The 17,872-nt window shown below is 35.7% G+C and overlaps 2 protein-coding genes and 1 long non-coding RNA gene across 3 annotated transcripts; 1 reads left to right on the plus strand and 2 right to left on the minus strand.

The window, feature by feature from the left end:
- Nucleotides 1-1,902: 1,902 nt before the first annotated feature.
- Nucleotides 1,903-12,014, plus strand: LOC137746662 (ATP-dependent DNA helicase Q-like 4A). The gene is made up of 26 exons (XM_068486664.2): nt 1,903-2,115; nt 2,205-2,315; nt 2,397-2,567; nt 3,397-3,454; nt 3,611-4,042; nt 4,378-4,548; nt 4,636-4,766; nt 5,022-5,400; nt 5,489-5,620; nt 5,910-5,996; nt 6,092-6,219; nt 6,683-6,803; nt 6,901-7,052; nt 7,152-7,287; nt 7,585-7,708; nt 7,782-7,852; nt 7,972-8,040; nt 8,327-8,455; nt 8,557-8,715; nt 8,840-8,920; nt 9,003-9,164; nt 9,318-9,373; nt 10,266-10,395; nt 10,729-10,823; nt 11,031-11,108; nt 11,182-12,014. The coding sequence occupies exons 2-26, from the start codon at nt 2,287-2,289 to the stop codon at nt 11,570-11,572; spliced, it is 3,672 nt and encodes a 1,223-aa protein (XP_068342765.1). The 5' UTR covers nt 1,903-2,115; nt 2,205-2,286; the 3' UTR covers nt 11,573-12,014.
- A 218-nt stretch (nt 12,015-12,232) lies between these two features.
- Nucleotides 12,233-14,551, minus strand: LOC137746661 (putative gamma-secretase subunit PEN-2). The gene is made up of 2 exons (XM_068486663.2): nt 14,154-14,551; nt 12,233-12,563 (listed from the first exon to the last, which is right to left on the minus strand). The coding sequence occupies exons 1-2, from the start codon at nt 14,410-14,412 to the stop codon at nt 12,403-12,405; spliced, it is 420 nt and encodes a 139-aa protein (XP_068342764.1). The 5' UTR covers nt 14,413-14,551; the 3' UTR covers nt 12,233-12,402.
- Nucleotides 14,552-16,447: 1,896 nt separating this feature from the next.
- Nucleotides 16,448-17,632, minus strand: LOC137746660 (uncharacterized). Its single transcript, XR_011069893.2, has 2 exons — nt 17,338-17,632; nt 16,448-16,841 (listed from the first exon to the last, which is right to left on the minus strand). It is a non-coding gene; the product is annotated as an uncharacterized LOC137746660 (long non-coding RNA).
- Nucleotides 17,633-17,872: the final 240 nt, after the last annotated feature.

A 17,872-nucleotide genomic window follows, 5' to 3' on the forward strand; every position in this document is an offset into this window, starting at 1 on the left:
CTCTAACAAGGACATTATTGGACCCTTGTATTTACTTGTCACTAATTGACCGTCTTGATTGATTTGTTGTTGTGGTACACGGAAGAGATTATGTCGTGTATAGATTTAAAACCGCCATGACCCTTGTATTTACTTGTCACTAATTGACCGTCTTAAGTGATTTGTTGGTGTTGTGGTACACGGAAGAGATTGTCGTATATAAATTTAAAACCGTCATGATCTGCATTAGTGAATTATTTAAAATTGGTATCTATGTTGACCATTTGATAATGAAAGTGCTTTCAAATATAATGTGCGGTGAATATTAATTTATTAAATCATTAAGCATATGTGTTATATAGGCAAAGTGGTTCAAATTATTAAGTTAAATCATTAAGCATATGTGTTATATAGGCAAAGTGGTTCAAAATATTAAGTTTACAATGTGTTTTCCGAAGTTGCCCTATTCAACCAGGTAGACGTGATCGTGAGAAATGGAGGTATAGCATAAACAAGTGAGGTTATCTTCAAAGAAGATGTCAAATATGCCAAATAGGATTAAAAGACGTTCAAGTGTTCTCTAATGGATATGCCAAATATGATGTGGCAGTTGAGTTATTTGACTTCTTACTTTCTAGCTGGCTATTTTTATGGCAAACAAAGAAGAAGTCAAATATTTTTAATTTAATTTTTTAATTCATGGGTCCCATTAACAAGAATAAGAACTAAAATTAATTTTGATTATTTTTCAATAGTTAATGTAACTCTGACCCAATAAAATAATAAAATACATATTTAACACATTTATTGGAAAAGAATAGGATTTAACACTTGTATTCAATTTGCCACATCAGCTATTAAATATAATTTTGACATATTATTTTTAACATCTCATTTGGAGATGCTCTGAAATGACTAATATGTGCATCAACTAGTAATCTAAATAGTCAAGTTTTTGATGCAGTATTAAATAAAGACCGACTATTAATATTGAGCTTAGCACTATATCAGACAAGAGAAAAATTGATGATGAAATAAAAGATTGATAGATAAAACGAAAAAAAGGCAAGTCCAGATAAATTACAGAAAAAAAACATAAAATAAAAAGAGAAAAATTCAGAAAGAGGGAAAAAAAAAAAAAAAAAACCAAACCTAATATGAGCAATAGAAATTTAATGGCTGCCTGCCATGAGAATTGCGCAGGGCCTTCGTGACTCGTGAGATGCAGAGAGAGACTGAAGAGAGAATCCGATAAAAAGAGAGAGAGGGAAATAAAAAAGACGAAGCGGTGCGAATTGGACTAATAATACATAATTTTGGGTGTATTTAAGCGGTTGTGTGAGGAGTATCAAAATGATGAGGCTGGATAATTTAGTTCAGGTACTATTTAATACATTAGGGCATCAAACATCCGGTTTCGTATTATTAGTTCAAAGTGGTGTGACCTCAAACGAATTATTGTTATAAAATTGTGAGAATAAATGCTCACAGTAGTGTAATTATTGTTATGTGATGTTTTTAAAAGGGCAATTATAGTGTAATTGTTGTTGTGTGAAGTTTTCAAAAAGAGTAATCATTTCACTTTTAGTTTGTCACGGATGTGACTTTAATAAAAAACGCTCCGTGTGTGATTACAATACAGCAAAGAAAGGAAGTGAAAGCAATACTATTAGTATTTCTCTCTTTCTTTTTTTCCTGCAATCTTTTTGTGTTATAGTTACAAAACTAAAAAATATGATATTTTGCATCCGTTTATCTCACGTCTCTATCAAAGGTTGTTTCTTTAACTTTTACCTATTTATAACAATTATTCGATTTTAATACAAATTTTAGTTGAAAATGTGGTGGCAAATTATAAACGGTATAAAAAAAATTAAAAATCATAGGGTTGAAAATATAACCTCGAACAAATTATTTGGTTTTAAGCCAAAATAATGTATCCCGCCACTAGTCACCGCGCCTTCTTTTGAAACTCCCTCACTCTCTCCCTCTCTCCCTCTCTCCCCCGTTACAACCCCGAAATCTCAGTTGCCGTAGCATCGACCACCGAAGGAAACCGTACGTCTCCAGGCGCCTCACTAGCATTTCTAGGGTTTCATTTCAGCAGAGCGTCTTCGGATTAGTGCAATTTTCAAGGTATAAATTTTCCCCTTCTCATCCCACTTCCAGCAATCCCAAATTTGCCATGTTTTCCTTGCTCTTCAACCACTTTGTCCTTTTCGTAGCAAGCCCCGATTCATTCAATCCGCAGCAGATTTTGGCACGAAGAAGCTCCATTGATCCCGAATACGCAAATGTGTTGGAGCAATGAATAGGGCATCGCATATGAGGCAAGAGTAAGCGGAACAAAGACACAGCATTTTTACTTTTCATTTTCCGGATTGCTTGTTATTTATTTGGAATTCGGGTATGTGCAGTTGTCCCAATCTGGGTCAAGATTTCTGCGCCCAGACGCCTTTTAAAGCTAATTTGTTGGAACATGTCAATGCACTTAATAATTTCTCGTGCCCACATAACATCCTGAGCTCAAATTTCATTTTCTCCTTACCAACACAAAAACCTCATGCCGAAGAGGCAATGGGTTCCGGGTATGTCGCGGTTATACATGTTTTGTTTATTTTTTGTTGGGTTTTTTCCTACTGTTATTTCATTTTAGCTTGAGGATTACTTGTTATTTGGTGACAACTTGACACCAGTTTTTGTATTTGGTGATTGTGGTCGTTTGGTTGGGTAAAATATAGCTCGTGTTAGCTGCAGGATTTATTGTTTGTTTCTGCTAATTCTAAGTTTCATCTGCCTTAGTAATTAAGGCCGGTTCTGAGATTTTAGGGGTATGGGTCCCTACATAAGAGAACCCCCGACATAGCGAAGCTAATTTATCTGTCTATAGTTGTATTAATAAGGTATCTAAAATTTCAAATGAACAGTAATCATGAAAATAAAACACAATTTAGAGCAAAGCCAGCAGAACCAATTTGAAAAAACATAAAAGTGATTCCTATTAATACAGATGGAGACTATTATTTCTCTTATTCATATACAAATCCTAAAATGTTTCCCTAAGATGAGATCATTTTACACAAACCAAGGTGGAACATATATACATGATATCATCATTTAGGGACCCCTTGGGATCGGGGTCCTGTGCAAGGGTACCTATTGCACGTGGCCAAAGCCGCCATTGTTCGTGATAGATATATAATACATCATTTTAAGAATGGATGCCTTTGTGAATTCCATTTTTTGTTTTCCTCGAATCCAATAATTGATGACTGTTGGATACTCCTCGTTCTTGATGGTAGACATGGATTTTTATACAACTAATGATACTATTATCTCAAAGCATTTAACCTGGTGTATATCTTGAGTCAATTGGGAGTTTTTTCCTTCTAACAAAGGTTCTCGTTATGCTTTTAGCTCAATGGCTTGTCCAATTCAGGATACTGAAAGATTACAGAGTGCACAAGTTCAAAAGGTAACCATGTTGGATGAGGGGTAGTCAATCTCATTTGTCTTTTTGACTTGGTTAATTGGTTTTTTCAACATTTTTGACAAACTGGGGTTCTACCAGCCCTTTCCTGCCAAAGCTTTCTGATTTGGCTTTTGCTTCTGAATTGGGAAATTTTGGCAGGCTTGGCATGCTCTTTCCAATCTTCAGATTTCTTGTAGGAACTACACAAAACCTGGAAAAACTCTTCTAGTTAAGGATGTTAATGCAGAGTGTCGTCGTGATGTTGGAACAACAACTTTGCCAAGCTCATGCAACATTGATAAGAGTCGCGCACATATGCCAACACATCAATACATGAATGGAACTAATACCAGGAACAGTGAAGCGGCAACTTGTTCGGGCAATCCGTTTCCGTCAAGTAATGTTAATGTTGCAGATGCAGGGAAAAATCTTGGACGGCAAAGTCAGTTCAGAGCATCAATCGTCAACAGTTCTGATGCTCGGGCGTTGGATTTATCTCTTGGCAACAATAGTGTTCATACCCGCCAAGGGAAAGACTCTGCAAAAGTTTTTGTTAATGACCTGGACGACGACGATGATGGCATTCTTGAGGTAATTCATATCACTATTTTAGATCATTGTGGTTTAGTTGTTGCTTATTTAATCTGGCTATTTTTGTAAATATCTGTTGAATAAGGCTACTACTGTCAAGATCTAGATGAAAGTTCACTAACTAGCATGTGGTTGTTACAGTTCTACTTAAGTGCTATTTTGTACGGTGACTTAATTGCTACTAGTCAATCCATGTTACGGGTTATGTATCATTTGGACTACTCGTGTGTAAAATTTGAACATTGTTTTATGTTTCTATTTTCCCCAAGGCTTATGTTGTGTTGTCTTTGTTCGTGCAAATGTTGATTTCACTGAACTCATTTACTTTGGTTCAGAATATTGATGTTGACCAGATAGTGGAACAGTACCAATCAAGTTGCACACCTCAACCATCAATTTCCAAGCTTCCACCCATTGCTCCCTTTATAGATAAAGATAATATTGCAAGACAAGATGCTACTAGTTTGCCACCGGAATTGTGTTCAAATTGCAGTCATGGGTTTAAGGTATGCTTGTCATCTATATTCTGCTTTTTGTGGCTCCATCTAAATATGTGGACAGCTTAATGTGCCTAATTCCTGAATGTGATACAGATAGGACTTTGCCCAGAAGCTGCAAGTCATTTGCAGGAAATGAAGGATACCCTAATTATCATATCAAATGAACTGCTTGATGATGTTAATGACCTCAGTCCAGAACAAATAAATAAGCTTCGCCAAGATAGGTTTACATACCACCCCCTTTCATCTTGATTTGATTTTCTTTGTGAGAGTCAAGGTATGTCTATATTGAGGGAATTGTGGATAACAATAAACAAGTGAAAGAAAAGAACTGGCGGAAAAATGCTCTGGTTCTCTACAAGTCATGTATTATGCAACAAAGCTTCAGACTGTTATTTTTGGATTTTTGGTTCACATTTATTATTATTTTGTTATATTTTACAAAGTCATAAAGGAAAACAGTGTATTCCCATTGGTAGGTTACAGCTTAATAAGCAGATTCAGCAGCTTGAGAGATATCTTTGTAACAACTCATTGGACGAAGAAAGGCGAAAGTCACATTTTTCTGCATCAACAACAACTCCCAGGCCTTTCCAATGTGAAACACCTCAAGCAGCTGCATTCAGGACTGATCCCATGAGATTTGATTCGCAGGTTCATCCACATAACGAGTCTGGAGGATATGACAGATGTAATTCATCATCAGTTTCATTCTCTTCTGTTGATAGGCTTGATTTCTCATCTTGTCCTGTTGAGAGGGAACCATACATTTCAAAGTTTGTTGAAGTTACCTACATTGAAGGTTCTAAGGACAAAAAATGGAGTAGTGATAATTTTCCATGGACCAAAAAGCTGGAGGTGCTAATCTAGATCATTCTCATAGTTCATATTAGTATTATCTTTCATTATTATTTTGTAATTGTTGTCCTACTGCTACCACTTTCAGGATGGTAACAAGAAAGTGTTTGGAAATCACTCTTTCCGTCTCAACCAAAGAGAGGTCATTAATGCTACGATGAGTGGCTATGATGTTTTTGTTTTAATGCCAACTGGAGGGGGTAAGAGCTTGACATATCAGGTAAAAGAATTATTTTTTGGAACTTCTTACGAGATAAGTCATTTCTGTTTAAGGCTTACCATAGAAACTGTTCACTTAGGAGCAGTTCTATTGTTTGGTCATCTTAAGTATGTAGTCTTTATTTGTATGGTCATGCTTAGTTTACTGGTTCAGTTTCTTTCTTTATTTGTAGGCCAAATACCTTGCATCTCCATCATTTGTTCCCTGTAGAGTAGTCTCATTCTTTACGGTAAAGTACACATTATACTGTCTAGACTAAAGGGTTTACTTGCGTTTATGTACCTTGTAGCTCCCTGCGCTAATTTGTCCAGGAATAACATTGGTTATTTCTCCCCTTGTATCACTTATTCAAGATCAAATAATGCATTTATTGCAGGTAATGTTTCTTTCCATCCCTTAGTTCATTTATATTGTTTCACTTCCTGCTATCTATTACATTGCGTGCTCATGTCCTGTTCTGGCATGTGTTAGGCAAATGTTCCTGCTGCTTACCTAAGTGCCAATATGGAGTGGACTGAACAACAGGAAATACTTAGAGAACTAAATTATGAGTATTGTAAATACAAGCTGTTATATGTCACCCCAGAGAAAGTTGCTAAGTGAGTATTTGTTTATCTTATATGCTTGCAAACATCGTTCATTTGTATTCCCTCTATTACTTTAAAAACAGCATTTTATTGGTAGGTATAGTGTCAATAGAAAGGTACTGGAAACTAACAAGTTTGTGTTATTTACAACTACTATATGTGAATCGACTCTTTCAGTAGTCAAACATGATAAATATATCTTACAACTGATGTAAGTAATTTGTGTTGTCTGCTAATTAGGGAATGTGAATTGGCATTTATTTTGGCTGTTGATTGTTGGAATCATTGAGAACACTATACTTTTTATTTAATTATCTTCTATTTCTTGACCTTGTCAGGTCATGTCTAACCACTAACATGAATATCCAGCCTTATAATAATTTCTGTTTCAATTGCAATTGAAATGATTGTTATGGTGTTAAGTACTGACTGAGTCTGTATAACTTTTTAAGAAGCCAATCTTTCTTGTCTGCAGAAGTGATGCTCTTTTACGGCAGTTGGAGAATTTAAATGCTCGTCAATTGCTTTCTAGGATTGTTATTGATGAAGCTCATTGTGTGAGTCAGTGGGGGCATGATTTCAGACCAGATTATCAGGTTGTGGCCTTAAAAAGTATTCAAGTTCATGGCAATGGGATTTTTCTTCTTGATTGGTACACCATTTTAATGTCAAGCTATTCTTTAAAATGCCCAGGCTCTTGGTATCTTGAAACAGAAGTTCCCAAATACTCCAGTTTTGGCTTTAACAGCTACTGCAACCGCTAGTGTAAAAGAAGATGTTGTGCAAGCTCTTGGTCTTGTTAACTGCATTGTTTTCCGGCAAAGTTTTAATCGTCCAAATTTACGGCAAGTGTTAAACAAGGAATCTGTTATACAAATTTCAAATCATACTTTTTCTAAACTGTCATTTGAAGTTGAAATGGTAATTCGTTCTGTGAATTGCAGGTATTCTGTTGTTCCCAAGACTAAGAAGTGTGTGGATGATATTGACAAGTTCATTAAAGAAAATCATTACGATGAAAGTGGAATAATTTATTGTCTCTCAAGAATGGACTGTGAAAAAGTTGCTGAAAGATTACAGGTTTGACCTTATCTTGGTCCCTTTGTAGTTCAATGGAGTCTTATGCTCTTTTTATGTTTTCTTGAGAAAGATAAAAAATGGTTCCATGTGCACTGATTCATTATGTGGGTTTATTAACTTCTTTTTCTGTATATTATACATGGAAAGTCTTGTATTGTTGCTTAATCATTTATTGCTTGAAGCTTCTTGAACATGTATCTAGTGTTTGCTAATTGTGTAATCTATGACTTTTGATATGATGAAATTTGTTTACTTTCTTTCTGGTTAGTTTTGCTTGAGAGTGCATCTGTTGTTCAGGAATGTGGCCATAAAGCAGCATTTTACCATGGTAATATGGATCCTGCTCAGCGTGCCTTTGTCCAGAAGCAGTGGAGTAAAGATGAAATCAACGTTATATGTGCTACAGTGGCATTTGGAATGGGTACTTTAGTTTTTGCTGATTTCTGCCTTCATTAATAAGGGACACCATTACCAATATTGGAATTGGAATTCAGGTATCAACAAGCCAGATGTCCGCTTTGTAATCCATCACTCTCTCCCGAAGTCTATTGAAGGCTACCATCAGGTATCAGAGTGTTGGACTTTTGGAATTTAGCTATTCTTCTGCTTATTTCTTAGTAATGGTTTATGCATGGGAAGCTTAGATTAAGGATTCTTTTAGCTTACTACGTCACTATGTTTCAGGAGTGTGGTCGAGCTGGTAGAGATGGTCAGCATTCATCTTGTGTGTTGTATTACAGTTACAGTGACTATGTAAGTTGGAGTAGTAAAACTTGTATCTACTTGATTCTTGTCAGTTCTGTATTTGGACAATGAGTAAGCATTGGAATGCGAACGGCCTGTGGGTCAAGTGGCATGTCCTCTCACCAGTTCAACACCTGTTTGGGTGCTTAACTCAATATTTCAATAAATAAATGCAAATAGAAAAAGGGAATACAAGTTTGCATTTTGGTTGTTTAATTTGATCATCTTAAAAAAGTAGGGGAATAATATTTTTAAATTTTCTCTGCTTACATATATCTCTATAATTCTTTTGCAGATTCGAGTAAAGCATATGATTAGTCAAGGAGTTATAGAGCAAAGCCCACTGACATCTGGATACAATCGTATCAATACTGCTAATTCTGGGAGAGTACTGGAAACGAATACCGAAAATCTTTTGCGCATGGTACTTGATTTTGGCTTCATGTGTAGTTTTTGAGGTTTTACTATTGCATACCTCTTGTTTCGTCAGACATGTACTAAATAAAATGATCTAAAAATTTGCAGGTCAGTTATTGTGAAAATGGTGTTGATTGCCGACGACTTCTACAACTTATTCATTTTGGAGAAAACTTTGATTGTGCAACCTGCAAAAAGACGTGTGATAATTGTTTGAAGTTTAAAAGTTTCAGTGAGAAGGATGTCACTGAAATCGCAAAGCAACTGGTTTGTAACGATAATAATTTTTGGGAGATGTTGGCCAATGTTTCTATTGATGAATGTCAATTCCTTGCAACAGTTTGCAAATCCTTGCATTGTCTGTGTATTCACTTCTGCCACATGTGCTCAGGTTGAACTGTTGAAGTTAACAGGGCAGCAGTTTTCGTCATCTCATATTCTAGAAGTCTACAGGGGCTCCTTAAACCAATTTGTATGCTTTAATTTTAAGAAATGTACTGTCCTTTCTATCTTATTTTCATTCATCGATTATAATGTTATGTTTGTATTGTTAGGTCAAGAAACACAGGCATCAGACTGTGAGACTGCATGGAGCAGGAAAACATCTAGCCAAGGGTGAAGCTTCTCGTGTATTACGTCATCTTGTTACCGAGGACCTTCTTGTTGAGGAAGTCAAGAAAAGTGATGTTTATGGATCTGTATCGTCAATACTAAAGGTACTTTTAATTCTTTCAGTTCACTTATGCTGGGTTTTTCATGAAGATCACCATCCTTGAAAAGAGCAAACTAGGCAAGAAAATACCACTTACTGTCATCGCTGCTTGTTAGTTTTTGTACAGTAATTACATGTGTCATTTTTTTTCTTTCAGGTTAATGAACAGAAAGCGCGCGAACTTTTCTCTGGCAGGAAGACAATTTTAATAAGGTTTGGCTTTCCGGTCATACCACATTTTGGCTTTATTCTCACTATTATTTTTGCTAGTTCCCTACGAGTATTGTACTAATATGTCAAAGATCCTTGCATTAGATGCTTAAGAACTTGTTTTTATCTCCATCTACCATGCATGTGCAGTGTGTCCAATACTATTACTGTCAGCTGGGGATGGACTTGTGGTAGATCCACCTTGTTCAAAGGACCCCCACTCCCATTCATCTTCATTGGTCTCCCCTAAACTGCGTATCAAAAATTTAGAATCTGTTTGGAACACATTCAAGTTTTGTTATATACCATACGCTTTCAAAATTTTGAATACGAATACACTTTACAGCTGATGGGATATTTGGTTTCTAGGTTCTAGTCAGGTTCACCAAAAATCCTTCAACTGCGGTGAACATGCCTACCTGCTTAGAATAATTGTCCATTAACAACTATGAATAACATCGTCGATAGGATCTGCTTGCTGAAATCCCTCCACGAAACCCATAAAACTAAATTTCTCTTATTTGTGTCATATTTAGTTAGCATTAGTCAACTAAAGCTTTTGCATGTTTCCTCTTTGTGGTTTCTGAGCCGCTAGTTATCAGTCTAGCATTCATCTTTTGTTACTAGAAAAGCTTTCACAAACTCGCATGATATCTTACACGGTTTATATTCATCACTGATTGCTAAGTGAGATGATCATGTTTGTACTCCAACCATCGTAATAATATGTTCTTTTTATCTAATCTTGTTCTTATATTGTGCTATGATATGCTTCTTTCACCTAAATGCTTTTAGTCTTGTGAATGTCAATTGAAGTCTGTAAGTTTTTGTTCCTTTTCTGCCCTATAAACCTGCTCGCAACAATATTGTGACTGACATCTTAAATATATTGTAGATTCCCTTCCACATTAAAAGCTTCCAAACAGAAAAACCCCGAAGCGATTTCAGCTAAAGGCTCACTGACATCTGGGATGCAGAGCCCTCCAATTACTGGCACTGAACAACCTCAATCAAAAGGAGATTTGGTATGTTCATAGATTTAGATGCATTATATAGGATCTGAAGCGTTTATAGACTTAGATGCATTATATAGGATCTGAAGCATTCGTCTGGTCTTATATATTCTTCTTCTTGGTCAAGTTTGTCTCCTGCCTAGGCCGAACTCAAAACCTTGACCTTTATGCCTGAAACCTAAGCAGTCAACAGGAACAGATGCGCACATATTACACGCGTACACAGATACATATTTCAGATTTATATGTTGGCAAGACACTATTCTGCTTGCTGAAGTATCTGACTACCATGAGGGCTAAGTCGACCTTTGTCAATTGATTTGTTTATCTGAAATTTCATTACAGGTTCTATACACGAAAATATTTTCTGCTTTGAAAATGCTTCGAACTAATATCATTAGAGAAGCTGGTGATGGTGTCATGGCACACCACATATTTCCGTAAGATTCTTACTCTTTTTCCTCATCCCAATAGAATAAATCTGTTTCATACCTGTTTGTTTTCAGAGGAAAGAAGGAAAAGTAATTTTGGAAAGTTGCTACTCTTTTGGAGTTAGGAATTTTTATCCCGGGGTGTCACTATACATGTCTCCATTTGTCCCTTCGATCTTTAAAGATGTTTCCTGATTTTTTGCCATTTCGAGTCAGGAATACAACGATTAAAAACATAAGCAGCAAAATGCCTAGAACGAAGGATGAACTCCTCGAGATAAATGGCATTACCCAGTAAGTTTCAAGTTATATGATTATATGATGCTACCTAAGAAACAATATACTGAACTTGTTTGGCTTAATGCAGAATTAAGGTGGCCAGGTACGGAGATCGAATACTTGAAACAATTGAAGCTGCCATAAAGGAATACTTCAAAACAGATAAAAACAGCAGCGGTAGCAATGACAGCAACGATATAAAGAGGAAAAGAGATGGTAACAAGGATCGGAAGGAAATTTTTGAAGATGACGACTTCAGAAGCACAGATAGATCGAAGAAGAGGGCTCTAAAGACGCAGAGCAATACTATTGAGACCTTCCGTTATGTGGAGCCAGATTACAGTGAATTCATAGATGATGAATTAGACTTATCTGGTTATGACTTTGAAGCTAATGTTCCGGATATGAAAACCAATCAGAACGGTGGCGGAAGAGTGCTGCCACAGTGGTCAACTCCTGGAAATGGGCGACATCGGTAGAATTTTATTCTTTTGCATCGAATTAGGAAGATGTGGGCGGTGAGACTCCGAAGACGACCATGCATTTCCGGCTGCTGGAACAAGGCTGTGTCCCGTCTAACAGATCATGTCTTACGTTTATTGTCAGAATACTTGTGTACTTGAATATCAGAGCTAAGTTACAATGGTGTCCAACCATATGAACTAGTATAATGTAAAAAATTATGAGGGTAGTGGAAGGTAACACCGCAGAAGGGTTTCTACCATTGGTTCTTTATCGTGGTCCAACCCTTCTGCGCCATTGGTTCTTTATCGTGGCCTGAAACTTTTGGACCATGGAGGTTGGAGACAGGAGCTTCTGAGAACAAAAATGAAGCGATTCACAAACAGCCTAAAATGGATATCAGCTTATCTGAGTAAAGGGACTATCTAATACATATTTTTCAGCTTTGTTCGATTGATTTGGATTTTTTGTTCACGTTTGAAGTAGAATCACACGTAAGATGCATCGTGGCCATTGGTTTATAATTGTGCATTCTCTTCCATGGATACCATATTTCGCTTATTCGACATTGATTTACCTGACGTTTGATTTGAAATGTGTATTCAACTTTTGAGTAGCCAGAAGCGGAAAAACGATCTAATTCTGAGATCGAAATCTAAACTTGTTACAAAGGTATCTAACATTTAACAAGTGCTTCCAAATTCCAATATATAACGTCACTCATTGTTTTAACAATCCAACAGCCTGTCCTCCTCTGTTAACCTAATGCAAATGTTTGACGAATAAAAAAGAGTAGACACAGAGGAAGTGTTTCGTAATGGTGAAGTTCGAAGGAGAAGGCATAGACTTAGCTCCAACCTGTCAAGCCAAGTCTGTCAGCGAGATTGTACATAACGAGTTGATCCCAAACATGGCCGAAAAGGTGCTCCCCTCCAATAGCAAATGTAAGTGCCCATGACAAGAGAAGAGCAGTAAATACCGTGAATCCAACTGCTGATCTTAAAACATCTGAAATAAGAGAGTTTTATCAAAAAACAACAGCCAAAACAGAAGCTCTATAATTATTATACATATAAGTTCCAGAATGTCAAATGATTACATACACTTCATGGCATGATGTATTAAGAAGCTCAAATTTTACACCGCAAACAACCCAGCACATCTATTCAGTCATGCAGCACTTATATCTTATATGAAAACACCCGAAACATTTGCTTTAAAAACAACTGACCGGTAGCAACAACCAAACACATCTATTTGAAAACATCATGTCAGTACCATCTAGGCAGGATAGGAGAATTGGGGAGGTCAAATCATCAAGAGGTATTTTCTTTTAACATCAACCATTTAAATATTTTTCGGTTACCCTTGAACAATCACTGCAAAAGGAAATTTGAAATTGACGGTTTCGTGTAGCTAGATGGGAGTATGTCAAGAATCAAATAACAAAGATGTAATAGGGTTAATTTATACATATTGTTAATTCAAGTTGTAATCATCTCTGACATTCCTAGGTGGGAGATAACATCCTTCCCCCTTTTCAACTTCTCATATTTCAGTCCGGCCAAAAAAGTTACAAAATTGAAAACTTATTGTTCTATCTAGTTCAATCAAAATATTATCTTTGGATAATAACCCCTGAACACATAAACCTTCCCTGATAATAAGTATTCACCTAAAAGTTGTTGGTCTAGCTGTCAGGTCCTTGGTTTGCTCCCAAGTGGTCTGGGGTTCGACAACATAAATCATAGGATCAGAGAGAAACCAGAACCACAAAAACCTGAAATTTGTTCCTCACATTCAACATTTTGCACTTTCTCTAAAGAAACTAATAAAGCTTTAGCCAATGCAGGCGGCATTCACCAACTTCCCCTCTTTTGAAACAAAAAGGCCAGTAAAAACCCCTTTGGGCATAGAGAATACATAAACATCACAATCTGCTACACGAGATGCTTTTAGAAAGTTTGGATTTCATCATATTCGCTTATAATTGGGAGAAGCTTTGGAAAAACAAGGGTCAAGTCGAGCAACGACACCACATGTTCTAGTGTTTGATCAAGGTCAGTTATTTTCTGAAGTTTCCTGCCTCCCCAAAATTGTAGGATTTTTCCCCAAGTAAGTTTGGGGAATTTCCGGTATCAAAAAATGAAAGCAAAATGGAAGATGCTTGAACAGCACCCAATTCCTTTATATGTCCAAAGTAGCGACATGAAAAACTAAGGGCCTATTTACAAATGCCTTCAAAATAGCTATACGCGCTTTCAGATCACCAAAAGCACTTCTGACCATATTTGGCAGAAAAAGTTAGAAGTGCTTCGGATTTCAAAAAAGCACCTGAATTTTTATTAAAAATTACAATGTGCTTCTAAAAGAAGCGCTTTTACTGTAAGTGTAGTTCCAAACGAGCCCTAAACCAAATGCGCGGAATTTCAGTCTGACATTATCAAAACAGAACCGAAACCCAGAAATCCAGAAATGATCTCCAAAATAAAAACTTTGTTTGCTTAGTTTTTCCTCAATCAACAAACACAACACAAATCCAAATTAGAAAAAGTCCAACAGAAAAATCAATCGGCAGAGAGAGAAAGAGGGGCATACAGTGGTGAATGCGAGGGAAGGAGCGGGAGTGGCGGAGGACGGGCCAGAAGTAGAAGCAGTTGAGGGCCCAAAGCCAAGGGAGCAGAGCGAAGCCGAACTTGTAAAATCTACGCGCGTAGCTCACTGACTCTTCCTCTGACAGACCCAGTGGGCCGTCTATGGTGGGCCACCTCAGCGATGCAGACGGAATCGGAATCGGGTTTCTTCTCGGGCTAGGGTTCAGGTTCGGAATTTCCGAGTTACTCCGTGAAGCTTCCATCTACAACAATACCTCCTCCGCCCAATCCTGTGAAGTTGGAAACGACGTCGCCTTGCTGCCTGTTGATTCCCTTGATGTTCGTTGGTGTTGTGTTCGGCAAGGAAGGCAACCAAGAAATGGAATGAAGTAATGAACCGGTTCTGCAGGTAGCCTTTGCTGTTGCTTTCCCATTTTCTTAAATGAGTAATGTTATATTGACTAATTTTTTTTAGATCAAATGTATAAATTATGTAAGGAAGGAAATTATAGCAAATATTTCTCAACTTCAACTCAATTGGAGTAATGATCTCTCAACTAAAATTTTATAACCATTAGTCCCTTACCTCCTTAAAACGTGCGACTATGATCATTTTCTTCAATTTCGTAGAATTTTTGTCAAAATGAATCATGTTCCATGAATCCATGCACATGAGGTTGAATCGAGGGGCAAATATGAAAAATCAAATAAGAAAAATTGTAGCAATGGTCGCTCAACTTTAACCCAAATAGAGGAATAGTCTCTCAACTTTAATGTAATTAAAGCAATGGTCCTTCAATTTTAGCCTAATTATAGAAATGGTTCTTTCAACATAACTCATTTTGGCGGAATTCTAATGGAGTTATCGAAAATGATCATAGTTGCACGTTTTAATGAGTTAAGGGACTAATGGTCATGAATTTTTAGTTAAAGGACCATTACTTTAATTAGGTTAAAGTTTAGAGACGATTGCTACAATTTTCTCATATGTAATGTGTAACTGATAGAAATTAAATACGTTGAACAACATTTAGTAATAATTCAATCACTAATAATTATGCCATATGGTTTTTAAAATGTAGTTTAAGTTGACTGTCTACTTAGCATTACTTATTTAATAATATAGTCATAAAAATTGATGGAATTTAAATCTTATGCACCTGAAACTTAGTACTACAGTCGAATAGAATTCCTCTTCATTTGTAAGTGAGAGGTCTAAAATTCGATTCATGTTAAGGGCGAAGTAAAACCACATTGTTGCTAGCCTATTGTGAAGATTAACACACCTTCTCTCCATAGTGTAGATAATATCTTTGTTAAAAAAAAAAAAAAAAAAAAAAAATTCAACCTACAATTTTCTGTAGCCTATCTTATTTGTTGACATTGACTATTCATTAAAACTCTATTTAAAAATATTGCTAATAAAGAATAAATTGTCAAAAAGACACGTATCAGTTTCGCTTAAGTTATTAGTTCAAAAAGAAGCAATAGAACGTTTTGAGTGCAGAAAATTTAGACTTGAATAAATGAACTAGGGTTAGATAAGTACCAATAACTTTATTGTGTTTTTAAACTACCAAAAACTTTAAATACTATTAATTTAATGAAGGAATCAACTTAGGTGGAATACAAATTTAAATAGAAGCACTCATTATAATTTAGAAAATATTCCACCAACAAAAACACCTTCTTCTGTTTTTTTTATTTTTTTTTATTTTAATTTTATGTAAACAGCCATTAGCTTATGCACGAGTGCAAATTTTCTAACATAAATTTAAATTAATTTAAAAAAAATCATGACTTGAATATTATATCTTCTTTGCTTCTTTCACATTCAGTGTTTTCTTTCCTTTCTCTAAGACTTGTGTACTTTCGCTATCTTAATTCTATGTATTTTATTTCACAGCTTCTCTTGGTTATATTACTATAGTCTAAAACACGCTTGCCAACTCCATTTTAGGATTATTGCTAGAGAACCACTAGGTTGCCTTCTTATTGGATTAGCCTTGTAGGTTATCTGGATATTAATTAATGGATTATAGGATTAGTTATTTTTGTATAAGATAATGTTAGGAGATATATCTATTTAATCAAATCATATTTTGTAAACCGTGCTTATTGATGATTGAATTATTATTAAAGTATTGATTAACGTGCTTAATTTCTATTAGTAACACATTACATGATTGCAAATGTACCCTAAAAGTCGGTTTACCTAACATTACTGTTTTATAAACAAAAACGTAACTTACTATGCGCTTACTTCCTTAACTTTTTAATATGATGTACATATCCATGTATGCAATCTCACAATACTTTTCATTTCATAACTTATAAAAAGAGTGTACATACATATCCATGTAATCTCACTGTTAACTTTTTTCTTTCAACTTACAAAAAGATATCCATGCACGTAATCTCACCATTAATTTATACATACATATCCATTCACGTAATCTCACCATTAACTTGTTTCTTTTAACTTAAAAAGAACGTACATATTCATGTATGTAATCTCACCGTTAACTGTTTTTCTTTTACTTACAAAAAAAAACGTATATATTCATGCACGTAATCTCATCATTAATTTCATTTCTTGGGCTTGATTAATCGAGGATGTCATATCCGACGGATATGACAATGCCTCGGTTTATATGTTCTACGCTCCCTCCGCTTCGGAATCGGCATGAACCTGGTTTGATCAAAAGAAACAAAAACCGCATTAGCACTGTATTATTTCTCAAATGACTGACCTGAACACAGAAACGAATGCTAACATAATCATCTTTTACTAAGTCCAAAAAAAACTAACAGACATCATAACCAAGTGATTAACGTCTCTCTCTCTCTCTCTCTCTCTCTCTCTCTCTCTCTCTCTCTCGCTCTCTCCTATAACAATATTAAGTCCACAAAAAATATCAAACATCTAATAAAAATATATATATAAAAAAAAGATAGAATCTCAAATAACCCACAACCAAAAAAGATACATATATCAATTCGATCCATACAAAAATCCAATTTTCCGTTATAAATTTGTAATAATATTAAAATATTAAATTACGTGACCGGATGATTCAGATCCAGTAACCAAAACATCAGAAAAACAATATAAACTAACGGAAATGAATGAAACCGTAAAGAGATACGGGCTGTTCAGCCTGTTTGATTAGGCTTAGGAAAATCACCTCTGGCAAATAATTCTGGTAAATCATTGATGCGATCGAGTGTTGAGAGCCATCATCAGGCTCTTCATCATCGTGATCATCGTCTACGTCTTCATCTCCCCTTTGGGCTTCAGCAGCCACGCCAGACAACTCTACCAAACCCGGCGATAGGGCTATTTGCTTTATGCTATATCTCGTGTTTGTTTCATTTTCCACAGATGCATGACACACAACGGCATCTTCTCAATTTATAGCACCAGTAGATGATTCCAGAAGGGCGATAGGGTTAGGTGGTAGGAATTTTGATCTTATCTAGTTTCACTAGAGTGTGCGTTTCTGTCGTGTTTTTCTTTTTAATTTTCATTTTTAGTTGGTTACATATTTTTTTTTTTGGGATTTTTATTCAATAGCTCCGATACATAAAAGTACAAAGCTATTGGTTTTCTCTCTTTATTATTGTATCAAAACTGAATGATTTTACTAGTAATGACTAGAAAAATAGAGTAATTTATAACTTATACCGGTCACTGCTAATTTCTCAAATGGAGAGAATTCC

The sequence above is a fragment of the Pyrus communis genome, chromosome 2 (genome assembly GCF_041283825.1).
Source record: "Pyrus communis isolate YQ-2024b chromosome 2, ASM4128382v1, whole genome shotgun sequence".
Classification (NCBI taxonomy): Eukaryota; Viridiplantae; Streptophyta; class Magnoliopsida; order Rosales; family Rosaceae; genus Pyrus; species Pyrus communis.